Source organism: Lithobates pipiens, unplaced genomic scaffold (assembly GCF_037356315.1).
Source record: "Lithobates pipiens isolate NorthernLeopardFrog02 unplaced genomic scaffold, aLitPip1_a1.2 Scaffold_30, whole genome shotgun sequence".
Taxonomy (NCBI): domain Eukaryota; kingdom Metazoa; phylum Chordata; class Amphibia; order Anura; family Ranidae; genus Lithobates; species Lithobates pipiens.
Window position 1 is genome coordinate 73,996,393 of NW_027507791.1, and position 16,925 is coordinate 74,013,317.

Below are 16,925 nucleotides of genomic sequence, written 5' to 3' on the forward strand. Positions count from 1 at the left end.
TCTGCATCTGCGGTAATAAGGTATAGGCACAGCCTGGTAACATCTGTCAAAGTTGCAGCAATACTACACTACTACGCTAAGGGTGTACGCTTTTCTGTTTTTAAAGTAGCAATTAAATTATGTATCCATTATTAACATATATTTAGAGTGTTTCTTTAGAGTGTTATTGTTATGGATATGTATGTGTATATACAGTATATATTTATACAGCATATAGACCGTATATATACTGTGTGTGTATATACAGTATGTGTGTGTGTGTATATATATATATATATATATATATATATATATACACACACTGTGTGTGTGTGTGTGTGTGTGTGTGTGTGTGTGTGTGTGTGTGTGTGTGTGTGTGTGTGTGTGTGTGTGTGTGTGTGTGTAGATATACAGTACATATACATATATAGATAGTACTTGTGAGAGATAACAATTGTACTAATAGTAAAAGTAACATACTGTAAAACAGATATTTTTGATATGTATAAATTGTGTATTGATAGTAGATAGATAGATAAAATAGATAGATAGATAGATAGATAGATAGATAGATAGATAGATAGATAGATAGATAGATAGATAGATAGATAGATGTTAGTAGTTGTATTAAGTGACAACTGGATATTGTAAAGTGGTCTTGATATGTAAGCACATATGTATATATCCTATATTGATGATAGAAAGATAGATAGATAGATAGATAGATAGATAGATAGATAGTAGTTGTATTACATACCAATTGTATTGTAAACTGACTGTTCTTAATATGTAAGCACATATGTATATTTCCTATATTTATTAGTATATAGAATAATAGAGTAATTGCAATAAGTACCAATTGTATTGTAAAGTATCTGTTCTTGATATGTAAATACATATTTATCTACAACACATAGAACTATAGATAGTAATTGCAATAACTGACAATTGCAGTAATTGTAAAAGTAATAATAGCTCTTCTTGATATGCATATATCCTATATTGATAGAAAGATAGATCGATGGATAGATAGATAGATAGATAGATAGATAGATAGATAGATAGATAGATAGAATGTAACAAGTAATTGGTACAAATAAATAGTTGTATTGTTAAAGTAATAGATAGTAAATTGCTGTTCTTGATATTTATTTTATATATATATATATATATATATATATATATATATAGATATATACACACACACACATATGTAGAAAGCTATATAGATAGATAAAACTATAGACAGTAATTGTAATAAATACCAAGTAGGTATGTGGGTAATATGTATCTATTAATCATAATAAAAAGTAATTTGATGTAACACATCTCTTCCGGATATATATATATATATATATATATATATATATATATATATATATATATATATATATATATATATATATATATATATATATATATATATATATATATATATATATATCCCTATATGTAGACACCTATAGATACTATACAACCACTCTAATATGCATACCACGTGCACACACACACACACAGACTTCTCTGCATAGTGAATAGTATGTCAGATCATCGCCTGGTACTGACAGCTGTAGAATACGCTGGTGTTTAGTAAATAGCAATTATGGAGGATACGATTTGCCCCCACACACAGCACGGCCCCCGATCACCCCGGAGAAGAAGGATCACATTGATCAGCAATGAACTTGCTCGGAGAAGTTGGAGGTCTCTGCAGTGATTGGAAGGAGACGAGCTCGGCGATGGTACTTACCGTCTATGATAGCGGCGTGCAGTTCGGAGACACTGAAGGACGACACCGGGGCCACCTTCGCCGAGTGTTTCTTCATGCTGTCCGCCTGTGTGCTGCTCACACTCCGCCAGTCATCGCTCGTCTCCTGCGCTCTCCTCTCCTCCGCTCTCCTCTCCCCGGCTCCGAGCAATGAGCTCTCATCCTACCTGCCTGTCGCTTTTGGAAGAGGCATCACTGAGCCCGAGCTCCTGATTTGCTGTTGCCCCGGGAAACCATTTGCAACACATTCAAACAATTCCCGACCTCTGCCAGCACTTACCGGCCTTCCATTGTCGGGCTCAGTGGTGACTGTGCCAGAGACGGAACAATCCCACCCCCAAATCCTGGAGACCATCCGGCATCACCCCACAGGGGTTCTTCTTTATGTTCTACAGAAGAAGCGGCTGGCAGATTGTAAAGAGATAGAGGAATATTGGGGAGAACATGCTGTGATGGGGATCAAATATTCCAGTCTCTATATTGTACAATAAACTTCCTTTATTAGGCCTCATTCACACCTGTGCCGCTAAAGAGACCCTGTCATTACTACACTAAGCCCTTGTACACACGGTCGGAGATTCCGACAACCAAATCCGTCGGATTTTGTCCATCTGATTTTGTCCGACAGATCTTGTCCGAAACTGTTGCATACACACGGTTGGACAAAGTTGTCGGAAAATCCGTTTGTTCGGAACGTGATGACGTAATTTCGTTGCGATGGGACTACGTTCAGGCTAGTAGCCAATAGCTTTGATGTAGGAATTTGATCTGAGCATGCGTGGCACTTTGTTCGATCGGAATTCTCTACACATGATCGGAGTATGTCCGATTGGAGCATTTTGTCGGAAAATATTTCCGACAAGTTGGAAAATTTGGTCCAACGGATATTCCAACGGAAACAGTCCGATGCATACCACACACAGTCCGAATATCCGACAAAACGCTCCGATCGGACACATTCCGTCGGAATCTCCGATCGGGTGTACAAGGGCTTAAAGTGTGTGTCCCCTAAATATTTGTTTTCTCTATGTGATCACATATGTGTATCTTCTAAATCATAGTTTCTATATATTTCTTTCATCTGAAGTTCCCGGCGGATCCCCCAGTCACCTTTCTTCCTTCTTCTTAACCGGAGGTCTCCAAACTACGGAGGGGGCCAGATGCAGCTCTTTGCTTGCTTTTATTTAACCCTCTGGGCACTATTTCTCCCACTGACACCAATGACGGGCACTATTCCTTCCACTGACACCAATGATGGGCACTATTCCTTCCACTGACACCAATGACGGGCACTATTCCTCCCACTGACACCAATGACGGGCACTATTCCTCCCACTGATACCAATGACGGGCACTATTCCTTCCACTGACACCAATGACGGGCACTATTCCTTCCAATGACGGGCACTATTCCTTCCACTGACACCAATGACGGGCACTATTCCATCCACTGACACCAATGACAGGCACTATGCCTTCCACTGACACCAATGACGGGCACTATTCCTTCCACTGACACCAATGACGGGCACTATTCCTCCCACTGACACCAATGACGGGTACTATTCCTTCCACTGACACCAATGACGGGTACTATTCCATTCACTGACACCAGTGACAGGCACTATTCCTTCCACTGACACCAATGACGGGCACTGTTTCTCCCACTGACACCAATAACGAGCACTATTCCTCCCACTGACACCAATGACGGGCACTATTCCTTCCACTGACACCAATGACGGGCACAATTCCTTCCACTGACACCAATGACGGGCACTATTCCTCCCACTGACACCAATGACGGGTACTATTCCTTCCACTGACACCAATGACGGGTACTATTCCATTCACTGACACCAGTGACAGGCACTATTCCTTCCACTGACACCAATGACGGGCACTGTTTCTCCCACTGACACCAATAACGAGCACTATTCCTCCCACTGACACCAATGACGGGCACTATTCCTTCCACTGACACCAATGACGGGCACAATTCCTTCCACTGACACCAATGACGGGCACTTTTCCTTCCACTGACACCAATGACGGGCACTATTCCTTCCACTGACACCAATGACGGGCACTATTACTTCCACTGACACCAATGGCGGGCACTATTTCTTCCACTGACACCAATGATAGGCACTATTCCTTCCACTGACACCAATGATGGGCACTATTCCTTCCACTGACACCAATGACGGGTACTATTCCTCCCACTGACACCAATGACGGGTACTATGCCTTCCACTGACACCAATGACGGGCACTATTCCTCCCACTGACACCAATGACGGGCACTATTCCTTCCACTGACACCAATGATGGGCACTATTCCTTCCACTGACACCAATGATGGGCACTATTCCTTCCACTAACACCAATGATGGGCACTATTTCTTCCACTGAAAACACTGATGGAGCATTATTCCTTCCACTGACAATAACCAGTCTGGCAAAATACTGCATTAGGCTGAGAAGGTAACAACAGCAATCACTGAGTCCAAAGACAAAGAACACAAAACATGTCAGTACTACCTTGAAAATTTGTGGCTACCCAGAATAGGCCTTTATTAAAACATCTTCCAGGCCAAGTAAAAACTATGGACCATCACACATAGGTGAGAAGCGAAGCAGAACACAGGGAGCGATATAGTCATCCTGTATGTCATTGAAGGATATTAACAAACATCACATCTCTGTGTCCTTCACACCCAGCAATACACTAAGACAGAAGCTTGTACATCTTAAAGACCCAACGTCCAAACACAAACTAACTTGGTTTATGCAGTGTAGTGTATTGAAGAATGAAAAGACCTGTATATTGGAGAAACAATATAATTTCTTAATAAATGAATGGCTCAACATCAGTGTTGCCAACTACCCGTTTTCAGGCTGCCTGTTAAAGTCCATTACAGGGACCGGTGCCCGAAAAAAAGATGGCTGTGAGCCGACCACTGGGTGGCGCATGCGCTGTAATGTAATTACGCCACCCCGGCGCCATTTTTGAATAGCTGGAGAGAGACCACGGCGGCTGGACAGACAGAGAGAGAGGAGCATATTACTGAAGCCATGCCACGCCATGCCATGCAGGGGGGCAGAGACTGATGTGCTCTGTCCACCATCATATTACTTCTCCAGTCCACATCATCAGTGTTCTGTGTCCTCCTCCTGTGCCCCTTTCACCTCTCCACAGGTCAGGGCAGCACATCACTGGTGTGGAGAAGTAATATGATGGTGGGCAGAGGAGGAGGCCACTGTGAGGGTGTGAGTATGTCCGCAGCCTCTGTCCACCTCATGTAGTATGTCCGCAACCTCTGTCCCCCTCCTGTAGTATGTTCTCAGCCTCTGTCCACCTCCTGTAGTATGTCCGCAGTCTCTGTCCACCTCCTGTAGTATGTCCGCAGCCTCTGTCCACCTCCTGTAGTATGTCCGCAGCCTCTATCCACCTCCTGTAGTATGTCCGCAGCCTCTGTCCACCTCCTGTAGTATGTCCGCAGCCTCTGTCCACCTCCTGTAGTATGTCCGCAGCCTCTGTCCACCTCATGCAGTATGTCCGCAACCTCTGTCCCCCTCCTGTAGTATGTCCTCAGCCTCTGTCCACCTCCTGTAGTATGTTCGCAGTCTCTGTCCACCTCCTGTAGTATGTCCGCAGTCTCTGTCCACCTCCTGTAGTATGTCCTCAGCCTCTGTCCACCTCCTGTAGTATGTCCGCAGCCTCTGTCCACCTCCTGTAGTATGTCCGCAGCCTCTGTCCACCTCCTGTAGTATGTCCGCAGCCTCTGTCCACCTCCTGTAGTATGTCCGCAGCCTCTGTCCGCCTCATGTAGTATGTCCGCAACCTCTGTCCACCTCCTGTAGTATGTCCTCAGCCTCTGTCCACCTCCTGTAGTATGTCCGCAGCCTCTGTCCACCTCCTGTAGTATGTCCGCAGCCTCTGTCCACCTCCTGTAGTATGTCCTCAGCCTCTGTCCACCTCCTGTAGTATGTCCTCAGCCTCTGTCCACTTCCTGTAGTATGTCCATGGCCACTGTCCACCTCCTGTAGTATGTCTGCGGCCACTATCCACCTCCTGTATCATGTCCGCAGCCTCTGTCCACCTCCTGTATCATGTCCACAGCCTATTACCATCTCATGTCTTTTATCATGTCTGCAGTCCCTGAAGGGATCCTAGAAAGGAGTCAAGAGTGGGAGCGTCACCGGTATGAGCGTTACGGGAAGAGACATACATGTGTGGACTGTGGAGAGGAGACTATAGAATAAAACCAGAGCCGCCAAGCTGGAGCTGTCTGACTGAGCACTCCACAGTGCACCTGAGAGTAGGTCAGTGACAGTGCCGCCAGGCCAGTCTGAGGGGGGTCACTGATGTAAGGGGGGAGTGAATACAATAATGTAAGTGGGCATTAATATAAAAGGTTCCCCCCTATAATAGTAATCCCCCCCTTACCTTAGTGTATTCACTCTGCGGAAGGTGGCCTCTGGTCACCATCCTGCAGACTCTGATGTAAGGAAGAACTCTGTGATGGCTGGGTTATAGTATCCTGACCTTCATGTAAATTGAGAAATAGTTTTTTTTTACTTTTGTTTAACTTAAACACATTGCTAATAGCACTAGTTATGTGTTTATAGTCTAAATATTGACATTTACACTGTTTAGCACTAAAAACAGTAATTTTAGGCACTTTTTGCAGTGGCGGTAAAGAATGTGGATCCATCAGTAAATTTCATGATTTTTTACCAGTAAAAAAATTGGTGCCGTTTGTAAAGCCAGTAAATTTCACTTCGGGGGGTTGGCAACACTGCTCAACATAGGAGGACAAATTCTACAGGCCAGGATTCCGCAGTTTTTCTACAGCTTAAAGAAAAGAGACATTCTAGTGAGGTGCACATTTTTGGACATGAACAACTGGTGCACAAGAGGCATAAAAGAGACCATGTACATCGAACTGGAACAACCATCCCTTTATTCCACATATAATGCCATTATAACCTAATAATAAAAGATAATAATCACTGCCCCAGTGTTTTGATAGCAATTTACACCTTTAGCTATGTAAATCGAGGAACTAGCACCTATGCAGGCTTCTCAACACCAACAATGGAGTTACGTCACCAAGATGTCACAACAGCCTTCACACCTCGCATCCTATTCTTGGAAATCAACATCTACATATTTAATGGTGACTGGATTAAAGTGTCCTTAGGTGTGATTATAAATGCAGGGGTATCTTCCTGACACTCTAGGAACTGAAGAAGTGGCTTGGTAAGCTATTCAACATCATAGAACAAGTTGAGCTGAATGTGAATAACTACTACTAGGTAGACTTGTGCGATTAGTTTCGTATGAATTTCCAGAAATTCGTACATTCATACGAATCGGAATACTAATTTTTATGCATACGAATTCTGTACAAAACATGACATTTTTTTTTACAAATTTTGGATCCAAATTCATAACGAACATTTGTAATTGTTACAAAAAGTTAGCGAACCTAAAAGTTAAAAACCCAGGAAGTCAGCACAGCACAGGGATGGTGGGAACCCCTCATAATAATAAATTCATCATTACGAAAATTCGTAATTGTTACGAAAAGTTAACGAACCTAAAAGTTAAAACCCCCAGGAAGTCAGCGTAGGGATGGTGGGAACCCCTCATAATGGGCACAGCGGGTGTACACTCAGACCCGGAAATTCAGCACAGGAATGGTGGGAACCCCTCATAATGGACACACAGCAGGTGTACAGACCTGGGAGCTCCATATAATGATAAATTCATCATAACGAACATTCATTATTTTAACAAAAAGTTAACAAAGCTAAAGGTTAAAAACCCAGGACGTCAGCACAGCACAGGGATGGTGGGAGCCCCTCATAATGATAAATTCATCATAATGAACTTTCGTTATTTTAATGAAAAGTTTACGAATCTAACGAAAATTCATATTTTGTACGAATCCGAATTACGAAATACGATTTTTTTAAATACGAAACGGAATGGAAGGAAACGAAACTAATTTTTTGACGGCGCCCATGTCTATTACTAGGTATTGACAGAGAGAAGAAATGCTTCCTCCTGCCCACAGCAGATTTATGACATATAATCCCAAACCCCACCTATCAGCCCAGGCCCAAAAACACTTGGCTGGAGCACAAGGACCCCTCCTTGAAGATGAAACATAAAGCTTTTTGAAAAATTAGTGATGCATATATGGAAAAATATCAGGAATACATGTATGCAGACTTATAAAGGGACTCATATATCCAGTCTAAATCTCTTTACTACTGTACTTTAGTTCAGCGATTTTGGGCAATGCTATTCTTTATCTGCGGGTCTGCATTGAAATGGCAAATGGCAAAATTGAAACGCCTGCCTTTACACGCACATGAACTTTTATGGCATCCCAGTCTTAGTCCGTAGGGTTCAATATTGACTTGGCCCACCCTTTGCAGCTATAATAGCTTCAACTCATCTGGGAAGGCTGTCCACAAGGTTTAGGAGTGTGTCTATGGGAATGTTTGACCATTCTTTCAGAAGCTCATTTGTGAGGCCAGGCACTGATGTTGGACGAGAAGGCCTGACTCACAGTCTCCACTCCAATTCATCCCAAAGGTGTTCTATCAGGTTGAGATCAGGACTCTGTGCAAGCCAGTCAAGTTCCTCCACCCCAAACTCATTCATTCATGTCTTTATGGACCTTGCTTTGTGCATTGGTCCAAATCATTTGGTGGAGGGGGGATTATGGTGTGGGGTTGTTTTTCAGGGGTTGGGCTTGGCCCCTTGGTTCGAGTGAAGGGAACTCTTAAGGCATCAGCATACCAAGACATTTTGGACAATTTCATGTTTTCAACTTTGTGGGAACAGTTTGGGGATGGCTCCTTCCTGTTCCAACATGACTGCACACCGGTGCACAAAACAAGTTCCATAAAGACATGGATAAGCATGGGGTGAAGGAACTTGACTGGCCTGCACCTAAACCCGATAGAACAACTTTGGGATGAATTAGAGTGGAGACTGAGAGCCAGGCCTTCTCGTTCAACGTCAGTGCCGACCTTACAAATGCGCTTCTGGAAGAATGGTCAAACATAGACACACTCCTAAACCTTGTGGACAGCCTTACTAGAAGAGTTGAAGCTGTTATAGCTGCAAAGGGTGGCACAACTGAATATTGAACCCTACAGTCAAAAGCCTCGTACACACGCTTAGATTTTTGGATGACCGAACGTCCGATTTTTGTGGCATGCTAGTCTCTTGTCGAAAGTGAAGAGTTTACTAACAATACAAATTTTTTTGTACGCCAGAATACAACGTCAGAAGTGACGTAATGCGTTGAATCGTTTTGTATGTATTCTTTCATTTCTAAGGAAGTGTGGTCTTGCTCTTACGTTTTTTTTTCGTACGCAAAGCATACTAATGAAACGAAAATCAGACGTTGAGTTCACATACGACAACATTTTTTATAATCTGCACCTCCAGCTTTTGTCTGCCGAAAAAGTGAAATCGGCTGTCGAAAGCACCGTACTAATGATCCGAAAATTGGCAGACAGCTCGTCGTATGAATTTTCCCATCTGATTTTCGTATCGTGTGTACGGGCCTTAAGACTAGGATGCCATTAAAGTTCATGTGCGCGTAAATGCAAGGGTTCCAATACTTTTGAAAATATAGTGTCTGTGCCCTTTCCCAGATTATGATTGGATGTTGTGTTTTGTCAGTCAAAAGTCAGATCACATACACTACATCTTGTGTGAATTAACCAATGCTATGAAAACCAGCAGACCAGCGAGAAAGGAGTTGCTGCCAAGCACCTCCAGATACTGTACTGGTGCTTAAGAGGTAGGTCTATAGCAGTGATGGCACACCATGGCACCCCAGATGTTTTGGAACTACACTTCCCACAATGCTCATGCGCTCTGCATTGTAGTTCAGCGTCATGGGAAATGTAGTTCCAAAACATCTGGGGTGCCAAGGTGTGCCATCACTGGTCTATAGATATGGAGGTTTCGAGGGCATGCAAGAACAGGTCAACACAAGAATTGCAGACATGAGTCCAATGATGGTATCACCCCGTTCGAATACATGTTGCCTTTCTGATGACCTTGTGAGTGGGAACAAAATGAATGAAGTATGCATTTTGGGTGGAGTTGGCCTTTAATCCTGTTCCTGATTCTGGCTATTTTCCATAATTAATGAATATCATTTTCCATGACCTCCGCTGGGATTTGTTTGTTTATTCATTTGGACGATGAAAATCCTTGGATCTTTCATGCCCTTGGGGCACTCTGTCTGCGCAGCATGGAACATATTGGCGTACAACGCACTGCAGTCCATCTCTGCATTCAAAGAGAACTATGGAGCCACCCTCTAAATAATGAAGTAAACTCTTTTGTTATGTCATATGCTCCAATATGCTAATGTCACAAATGTTTCTACAGAGCAAATTAGAATTCAGCAGCTGCAAAATAACTCTATAAACTCAGCGGTGTGTGAGATAGTGCCGGCTGTCTATTATTCACCCTTACAGAAGCAATTCATTTGTGCAGTTACTATCTGAGCCTATTGACTGATTGCTGGCTTCATATGCAGAATTATAGAGGGAAGTCTAGATGCAGTCCATAACCTAGATAGTAGTATGTGCTGAGGCAAAAAATCACCTTTACCTGTTAAATATAAGACACATTTTGAATATACTGTCTAGAGCTGCTGCATGGCCTAATTTTTTTTTTTTTTGGGATACTGATATATTTAGCAAAGAATTGCACTGTTCAAACCTCTTTAACAGGTCACTGTCATTTTGCAGGTATTTGTATACAGTCTCAAGGAAGAAAGGGCAGTTACCATAGCTCCCAACTCTCCCCGATTTCAAGGGACTGTCCCTGATTTGGAGCATGTCCCTCTTTCCTCCTCAATTGTCCTTCATTTTGGTCTTATCCATATAGTGGTATATAAAATGCACCTTTTATCTTTCAAAAAGTGCTAACATTTTCATCCAATTTCTAAATTGCTGCGTTTGTACATTTTAAAAGCAAATAAAAAGGAATAGTAGTGGTTAAAAAAAAAAAGCCCTTGGATTTAATTAACTTTTTTTGGGGTTAATTCTCCTTTAAGGGGGTGTGGCAGGGGGCGTATCCTATGCCTATATACGTTATACGTTTGTTAGTAGGTGCCTCTCATTCCCATGTCAAAGACCCCTTTCACACTGAGGGCATTTTGCAGGCTCTATAGCGTAAAAATTAGCACCTGCAAACTGCCCTAAAACAGCTGCTCCATTCACACTGGAGCATTGCGCTGGTAGAGCGTCAGAAAAAGTTCTGCCAGCAGCTTCTGAACTCACCACTCCTCCACTGCTACTTCCCATTGAAATCAATGGGTAAGCGCTGTCATACCACCGGCAAAACGCTGCGCTGGTAGAGCGTCAGAAAAAGTCCTGCCAGCAGCTTCTGAACTCACCACTCCTCCACTTCTACTTCCCATTGAAATCAATGGGTAAGCGCTGTCATACCACCGGCAAAACGCTGCTGCAGCCGCATTTTGCGGGCGGGTTTAACCCCTTTTTGGCCACTAGCGGGGGATAAAACCACCCCGCTAGTGACTGAATATCGCCGCTAAAACAATGGTAAAGCTTTATTGCTGATGGCACAATGTGAAAGGGTCAAAATGTTGGGAGGTAATGCAGTCTTGCTGTATGTGCCTGCAGGCTATTGCATTACAGCTGATGACATTGACTTAGACATTTAGTAGATAGGCAACTCCTATCCTCATATTGATTAGTGGTTCCAAATTAATAATAATTACTGCAGTAGGCAACAGACACAAAAGATACACTCAGCATCTTTTCAAATAACTGTTCTGTTTTATTATGAGGCATTTGAAGGTTTTTATACACATGATTATGTAGGTATCACATTAATATTACAATTGTATGTTTATGGTAACAAGGGGCGTAACATAGGCAGGCTAATTCTAATGAGGACTCGAAAGAATGCAAAACATGTACTAAAAAACATTATTAGTGCCGTGTGCACAGTGAGGGCATTGTGTAATACATATAAAATAGAATACAATAATATAAAGAACTTACAAATTTCCATTACAACATCAAATGACAACCCAAATCTAAGCACTATGCAGATATAATAAGACACAACATTCATTCATTTCTGTATGTTTTAAAACATCATCATTCATGTAGATTTTTACACAAGCATTGTAAGTATCTAAACTTGATTTGGTATCAGCCTCTTGCAGTTCCTCTACAGCAAAACTTAAAATGGGAATGAAAGAGGCAGCACCAGAATCAAATCAAATCATGTGCACACAGTGAACATGCTCATAGGAGGAGAAAGCAACACGACAGAGAGATGATCTCATCACTCTGCCGCTTCTCCTTGTTGAATGACAGGCTGAGGTAGGGTTGCCACCTGTCCGGGATTTACCCAGACAGTTCGGATTTGGAATCATGTGTTCTGGTTTCAGATCGCATGCATAGCTCCCAGCCGTCCCTGATTTTGAGTAACTGTCCATGATTTGATGTCCCTCTTTCCTCCTCGTTTGTCCCCATTCCCCATGGCGTGTCCATTCCAGTGTGGGCTTAGACTTAAAGGCAGGTCATTGAATGAGCATGGTTGTCGTTAAAATGGAAGGCTTCTTTTATTTGTAGCGCTACCCCCCGTAGGAGCCACTGGTGAATAGGGATCCCCCACCTTGCATAGTCAGGCACACTGAATTTCCACAGCACACTTGAGTCAGGAAACAGTCCAGCAACTTTGTTTTTCTTTTATTTATTAGGGGTATTAAACTTGGGTAGGGATAAGGGTATTATGGGATACCCACTTGACTTTTCAGCAAAATAACTCCTCAGGGACACAACAGTGCCTTGAAAAAGTATTCACACCCCTTGAAATTTCCTCATTTTGTCATGTTACAAACAAAAAGGTAAAAATATTTTATTGGGATTTGATGTGATAGACCAAAACAAAGTGGCACATAATTGTAAAGGGGAAGGAAAATGATAAATGGTTTTCAATTTAATTTTTTTACAAATAAATATGTGAAAAGTGTGGCATGCATTTGTATTGAACCCCCCAATCAATAGTCAATACTTTGTAGAACCACCTTTCACTGCAATTACAGCTGCAAGTCTTTTTGGGAATATCTCTACCAGCTTTGCACATCTAGAAAGTTTTTTTTTATAACCTAACCCTGCTTTAAACTTTTCCACAACTTTATCCCTGACCTGTCTGGTGTGTTCCTTGGTCTTCTTGATGCTGTTTGTTCACTAAGGTTCTCTAAAAAACCTCTGAGGGCTTCACAGAACAGCTGTATTTATACTGATATTAAATTGCACACAGGTGGACTCTACTAATTAGGTGACTTCTGAATGCAATTGGTTCCACTAGATTTTAGTTAGGAGTATTAGAGTGAAGGGGGCTGAATACAAATGCACACCACACTTTTCACATATTTATTTGGAAAAAAAATTGAAAAACCATTTATAATTTTCCTTCCACTTCACAATTATGTGCCACTTTGTGTTCGTCTATCACTTAAAATCCCAATAAACACATTTATATTTTTGGTTGTAACATGACAAAATGTGGAAAATGTCAAGGGGTATGAATACTTTTTCAAGGCGCTGTATACACAGACCATGTCATATGTAGTGCGGTATTCTTGCTTGTTAATGTTAATCTATGGCAGTGTTATAAATTGGTATTTGGCACCATCTAGTGGCTTAAACGTGAAATGGACTTCATTTATTTTCCTTTTCAAGAAAATGGAGAAATGTTACAGGAAGTGAGTTTGTTTACTTTATACGATGACCTACCTACCCACAATGCCAGGTCACCTACCCATGAACACTCAGTACTGAACTGCATGCTGACTAGGTTATAAAAGGTCATACGCAACCATTTTCTTTCTCTTCTGGACTCGTGGCCTGCCTGCAAGGAGCAGTGTGTGTGTGACCCACAGCACTGCTGCCTGCTTGGTGCGGAGCAACATTTGAAGCCAGAGGAGGACTTCACACCACAGCGTGCTAGAGCAGCAGTGTGGTCGGATCAGGAAGGATCCAGAGGCACCCTGACGGAGGTAACTGAGAGCTCCTGGTGACCTTGCAAAATGGAACAGTGTGACGGCGTGGCCGCAGCAAGTAGACTGAGACAACTGGAGCAGAGGTTTCCTGTTCTTCCGGGCCTGGTTGGGTGAGAGGGCTGCTGCCCATAATCCTTAACGCACTTTTACACACTTAGACTCAGGCCACAGTGTGCTGGGACCTGTAGTCCCACAGAGGAGGTTTTACACCATTCGACTGAGTTAAAGCAGGCCTCAAGCCTATACTCCACTGAGAACTGACACTGTGATTTGGAGACAACTACACCGGAGGTAGTTACAAGTGTGCTACATCACAAGAACAGTTTCAATATTCATTTTACACTATTCTTGTTTGTTAAACCCTTTGAATTTCAATGACTTCAATACAATAGCTAGCAGAAGACAGAAGACCAAAGACTACATCTTTTATTGCAAGGCCTTGCATTCAATTACTATAGGAAAGGACTGCATTATAAAGTAGGGGGAGCTCTCTAGCAGTTGTATTGCATAGTGTTGATAGCTTTGCATTTCTGTATTTGTGCTGGAAGTGGGAAGGTGACCAGTGTCAGAGCATTGTCACTCTGGACACTAGTCCCACTTAGAGACGTGCATGCAAGGGTTATCTAAGAATTCTTTACATGTTAAAATTGTTGTGAATACCCACTGTACTGTTACATTACGTTTGTGTGACGGTATAGTTATTAATAAATATTGTTTTATACCAGTTTCAGTAAAAACACTTTCTGGTTAATTACAATTAGATTGCAATGTTGTTCTTCCTACAGATTGAGCAACAGATACCCAGGTAAAGCTACACTATTGTTGTGTTGTACATTGTGGGGGTCATCCTCTGTTAGCTTCACACCAACACTGCACCACAGCTGTGTCAAGGGGATTGAGCCAAGTTAATAGGGGTGTAATAGCAGAGTGCAGGCCCAATCAAATACCAGCAGCTCCTTTGGGGGGTAAGTACTAGACATATATACACGCCTCTTCTGCTTCCTGCACAAATCCTGGTTGCAGAACACTTAGGCCCAGCTGAAAAACTGTTAGGGGGATCCGACAAGACACTAAGTCAGATCTAGTAATAGCCCTTTACAGGCAGGGACCACAGGCCCCTTTGGTCTGTAGAAAAATCCCAGTGCCCAGCTACCCTCCTGTGGCTATTGAGCCCAGCATAACCTCTTCAGGCATGCCAGCCTACCTGGCTGCAGCTGCCCCTTTCACTAGTCCTCCTAAGTAATCTTTCACAGTCCTCCCAGACTGACTCTACAACCATCTCAGACTGCCACTCCTCAGTCATCTCAGGCTGCCTCTCAGTCCTCCTCCACTGTCTCACTCACCAGCCACCCAGCTGTTTTCTCCCAGACATGCTCACTTTCTCCTGCTGTCCTCACACCTGCTCCCATGCCAATGGACAGGATTTCTCTTTGAGTTTTCAGAGGATCCCTCCTGCGCTTGAGCTCCCAGGCCTGAGGTCACCCCCCCCCCCCCAGACTAAGGGGTTACCCTCAGGGGCCATCCCCATCTTCCACCTTAAATCCACTGCCCCTGCTGGCCTGACCCTGAATATTTAAAATGTCCCTCTCCCTGCCAGCCCATTTGGCCAGGGATTGGTAGGGGCCCTTGTCAATACTACAGGCAGCTCCTCCTAACCTCCCTCCCATTCTTCTGGAAGTTTCTGTAAAGTTCTAGCAAGTAGGGGGAGCTAACAGAGCTGCTGCCTGATGAGTCATTCCAGCCTCCCTGAATCACTCACCCTGACCCAGATTCAAAACACACTAACAATTTACCTACGCTACAAAAAACCTATATACAACACCTAGCACTCTACATTAGGGAGTGCTACATATTTTAATGAGCTCTTTATTTATTTTTTATTTATCTTGCTGCAGTCTTGCTTTCAAAATAAACTCAGATATTCACACACGTATGTGAAATGTTTTATTTGTGAAAAGTTTTATAATTATGTGTAGCCATTTTTGTGATTCATATTCCTCTGCCAGACAGTACAGGTAGAATGGTGACACCACCTTCTCTATACAGCAGTGCTATTTTCACCCCCCCCCCCCCCCAAACCTGCTTATATTGAAGAAGAAGCATTACAATGATAAGCTATCATCTTCTATGCTCATTCTATTGTTTTCTCCTATCAGCATGTTTTCTGTCAACACATGTGTGTGCAGTACAACTTAATTGGCTTCTAGTGTTTCTCCTCTCCCAGTCTGAGGGCTGCTGTGCAAGGGATGGCAGGATGCTGACATCAAGAGATTCAGGTACGTATTATAGCTGTATGTAGAATTAAATAGCATTTTTATAACTGCCTGAAGTTCAACCTGGTACAGTAAAGGATTGCAAGTCATCTGTACCCAGTCTTGCCACAAACAGTGAATCCAGCACTCTTTGCTTGTTTTCTTGTGGGTTAAAAGCTGGCACATGAGAAAAAAATGTTGCCACCACAAACCCTGCTGTGATTGACATATGATGTATTTCTCTCATACACAAGCGTGAGAGCAGGGGGAGCAGCATTCCAGCAGAAAATTGCTTCCCCTTTCTCTACAAGCTCTTCCACGATTGGCTGCTCTTCCAAGTTCCAATTGGATGGTGGAGACTACCGTGCACGCACCATATTATGTCTGTGCGCAAGGCTAAGATGTGTGATTCTGCTTGCTGGAGGGAGTATAGAGATGGGAGGAGAGTCTTGTGAGGTCATGACTCCCACCCACTTATCTTTGATTTTGACAGGGCTCATAGAGGCCGCAGGGAAAAATGATTTAAAGGTAAAAAAGCATAGATTGCATTTGGATATGTGTGCACATTTTTGCAAGCATTCTACAGGATTTATCAACGTTCTTTGCACATCCCCTGTCACCTAATACCTTTATTAGCCCTCTATAATATTCATCGACTGGCTACTGTCGAATCGCACCCACCCATCTCCCACTTCTATCTTTTCTACCATCTATGCCTTACCATTGCAGAACAATCCCCCCCACACACACACTGCAGAACATCACCCTAAACTTACTAGGCCTGGACAAAATGGGCGAGAAGAGGGGAAAGACACACATAAAAGATATAAG

At 42.9% G+C, this 16,925-nt stretch overlaps 1 protein-coding gene across 7 annotated transcripts in view; it reads right to left on the minus strand.

Moving 5' to 3' along the window:
• SLC35F4 (solute carrier family 35 member F4) overlaps positions 1-16,925 on the minus strand; it is a 395,994-nt gene that overhangs the window by 186,824 nt on the left and 192,245 nt on the right. Inside the window, exon 1 of one of the 7 annotated variants that reach the window (XM_077464442.1) lies at positions 1,730-2,028. The exons of 5 other annotated variants lie outside the window; for them this stretch is intronic. In XM_077464442.1, the coding sequence (XP_077320568.1) occupies positions 1,730-1,805 (76 nt within the window). In that variant the 5' untranslated portion in view covers positions 1,806-2,028. Of the gene's footprint in view, positions 1-1,729; positions 2,029-16,925 lie in introns of those variants that run through there. One more of the 7 variants, XM_077464445.1, reaches the window with a different exon arrangement.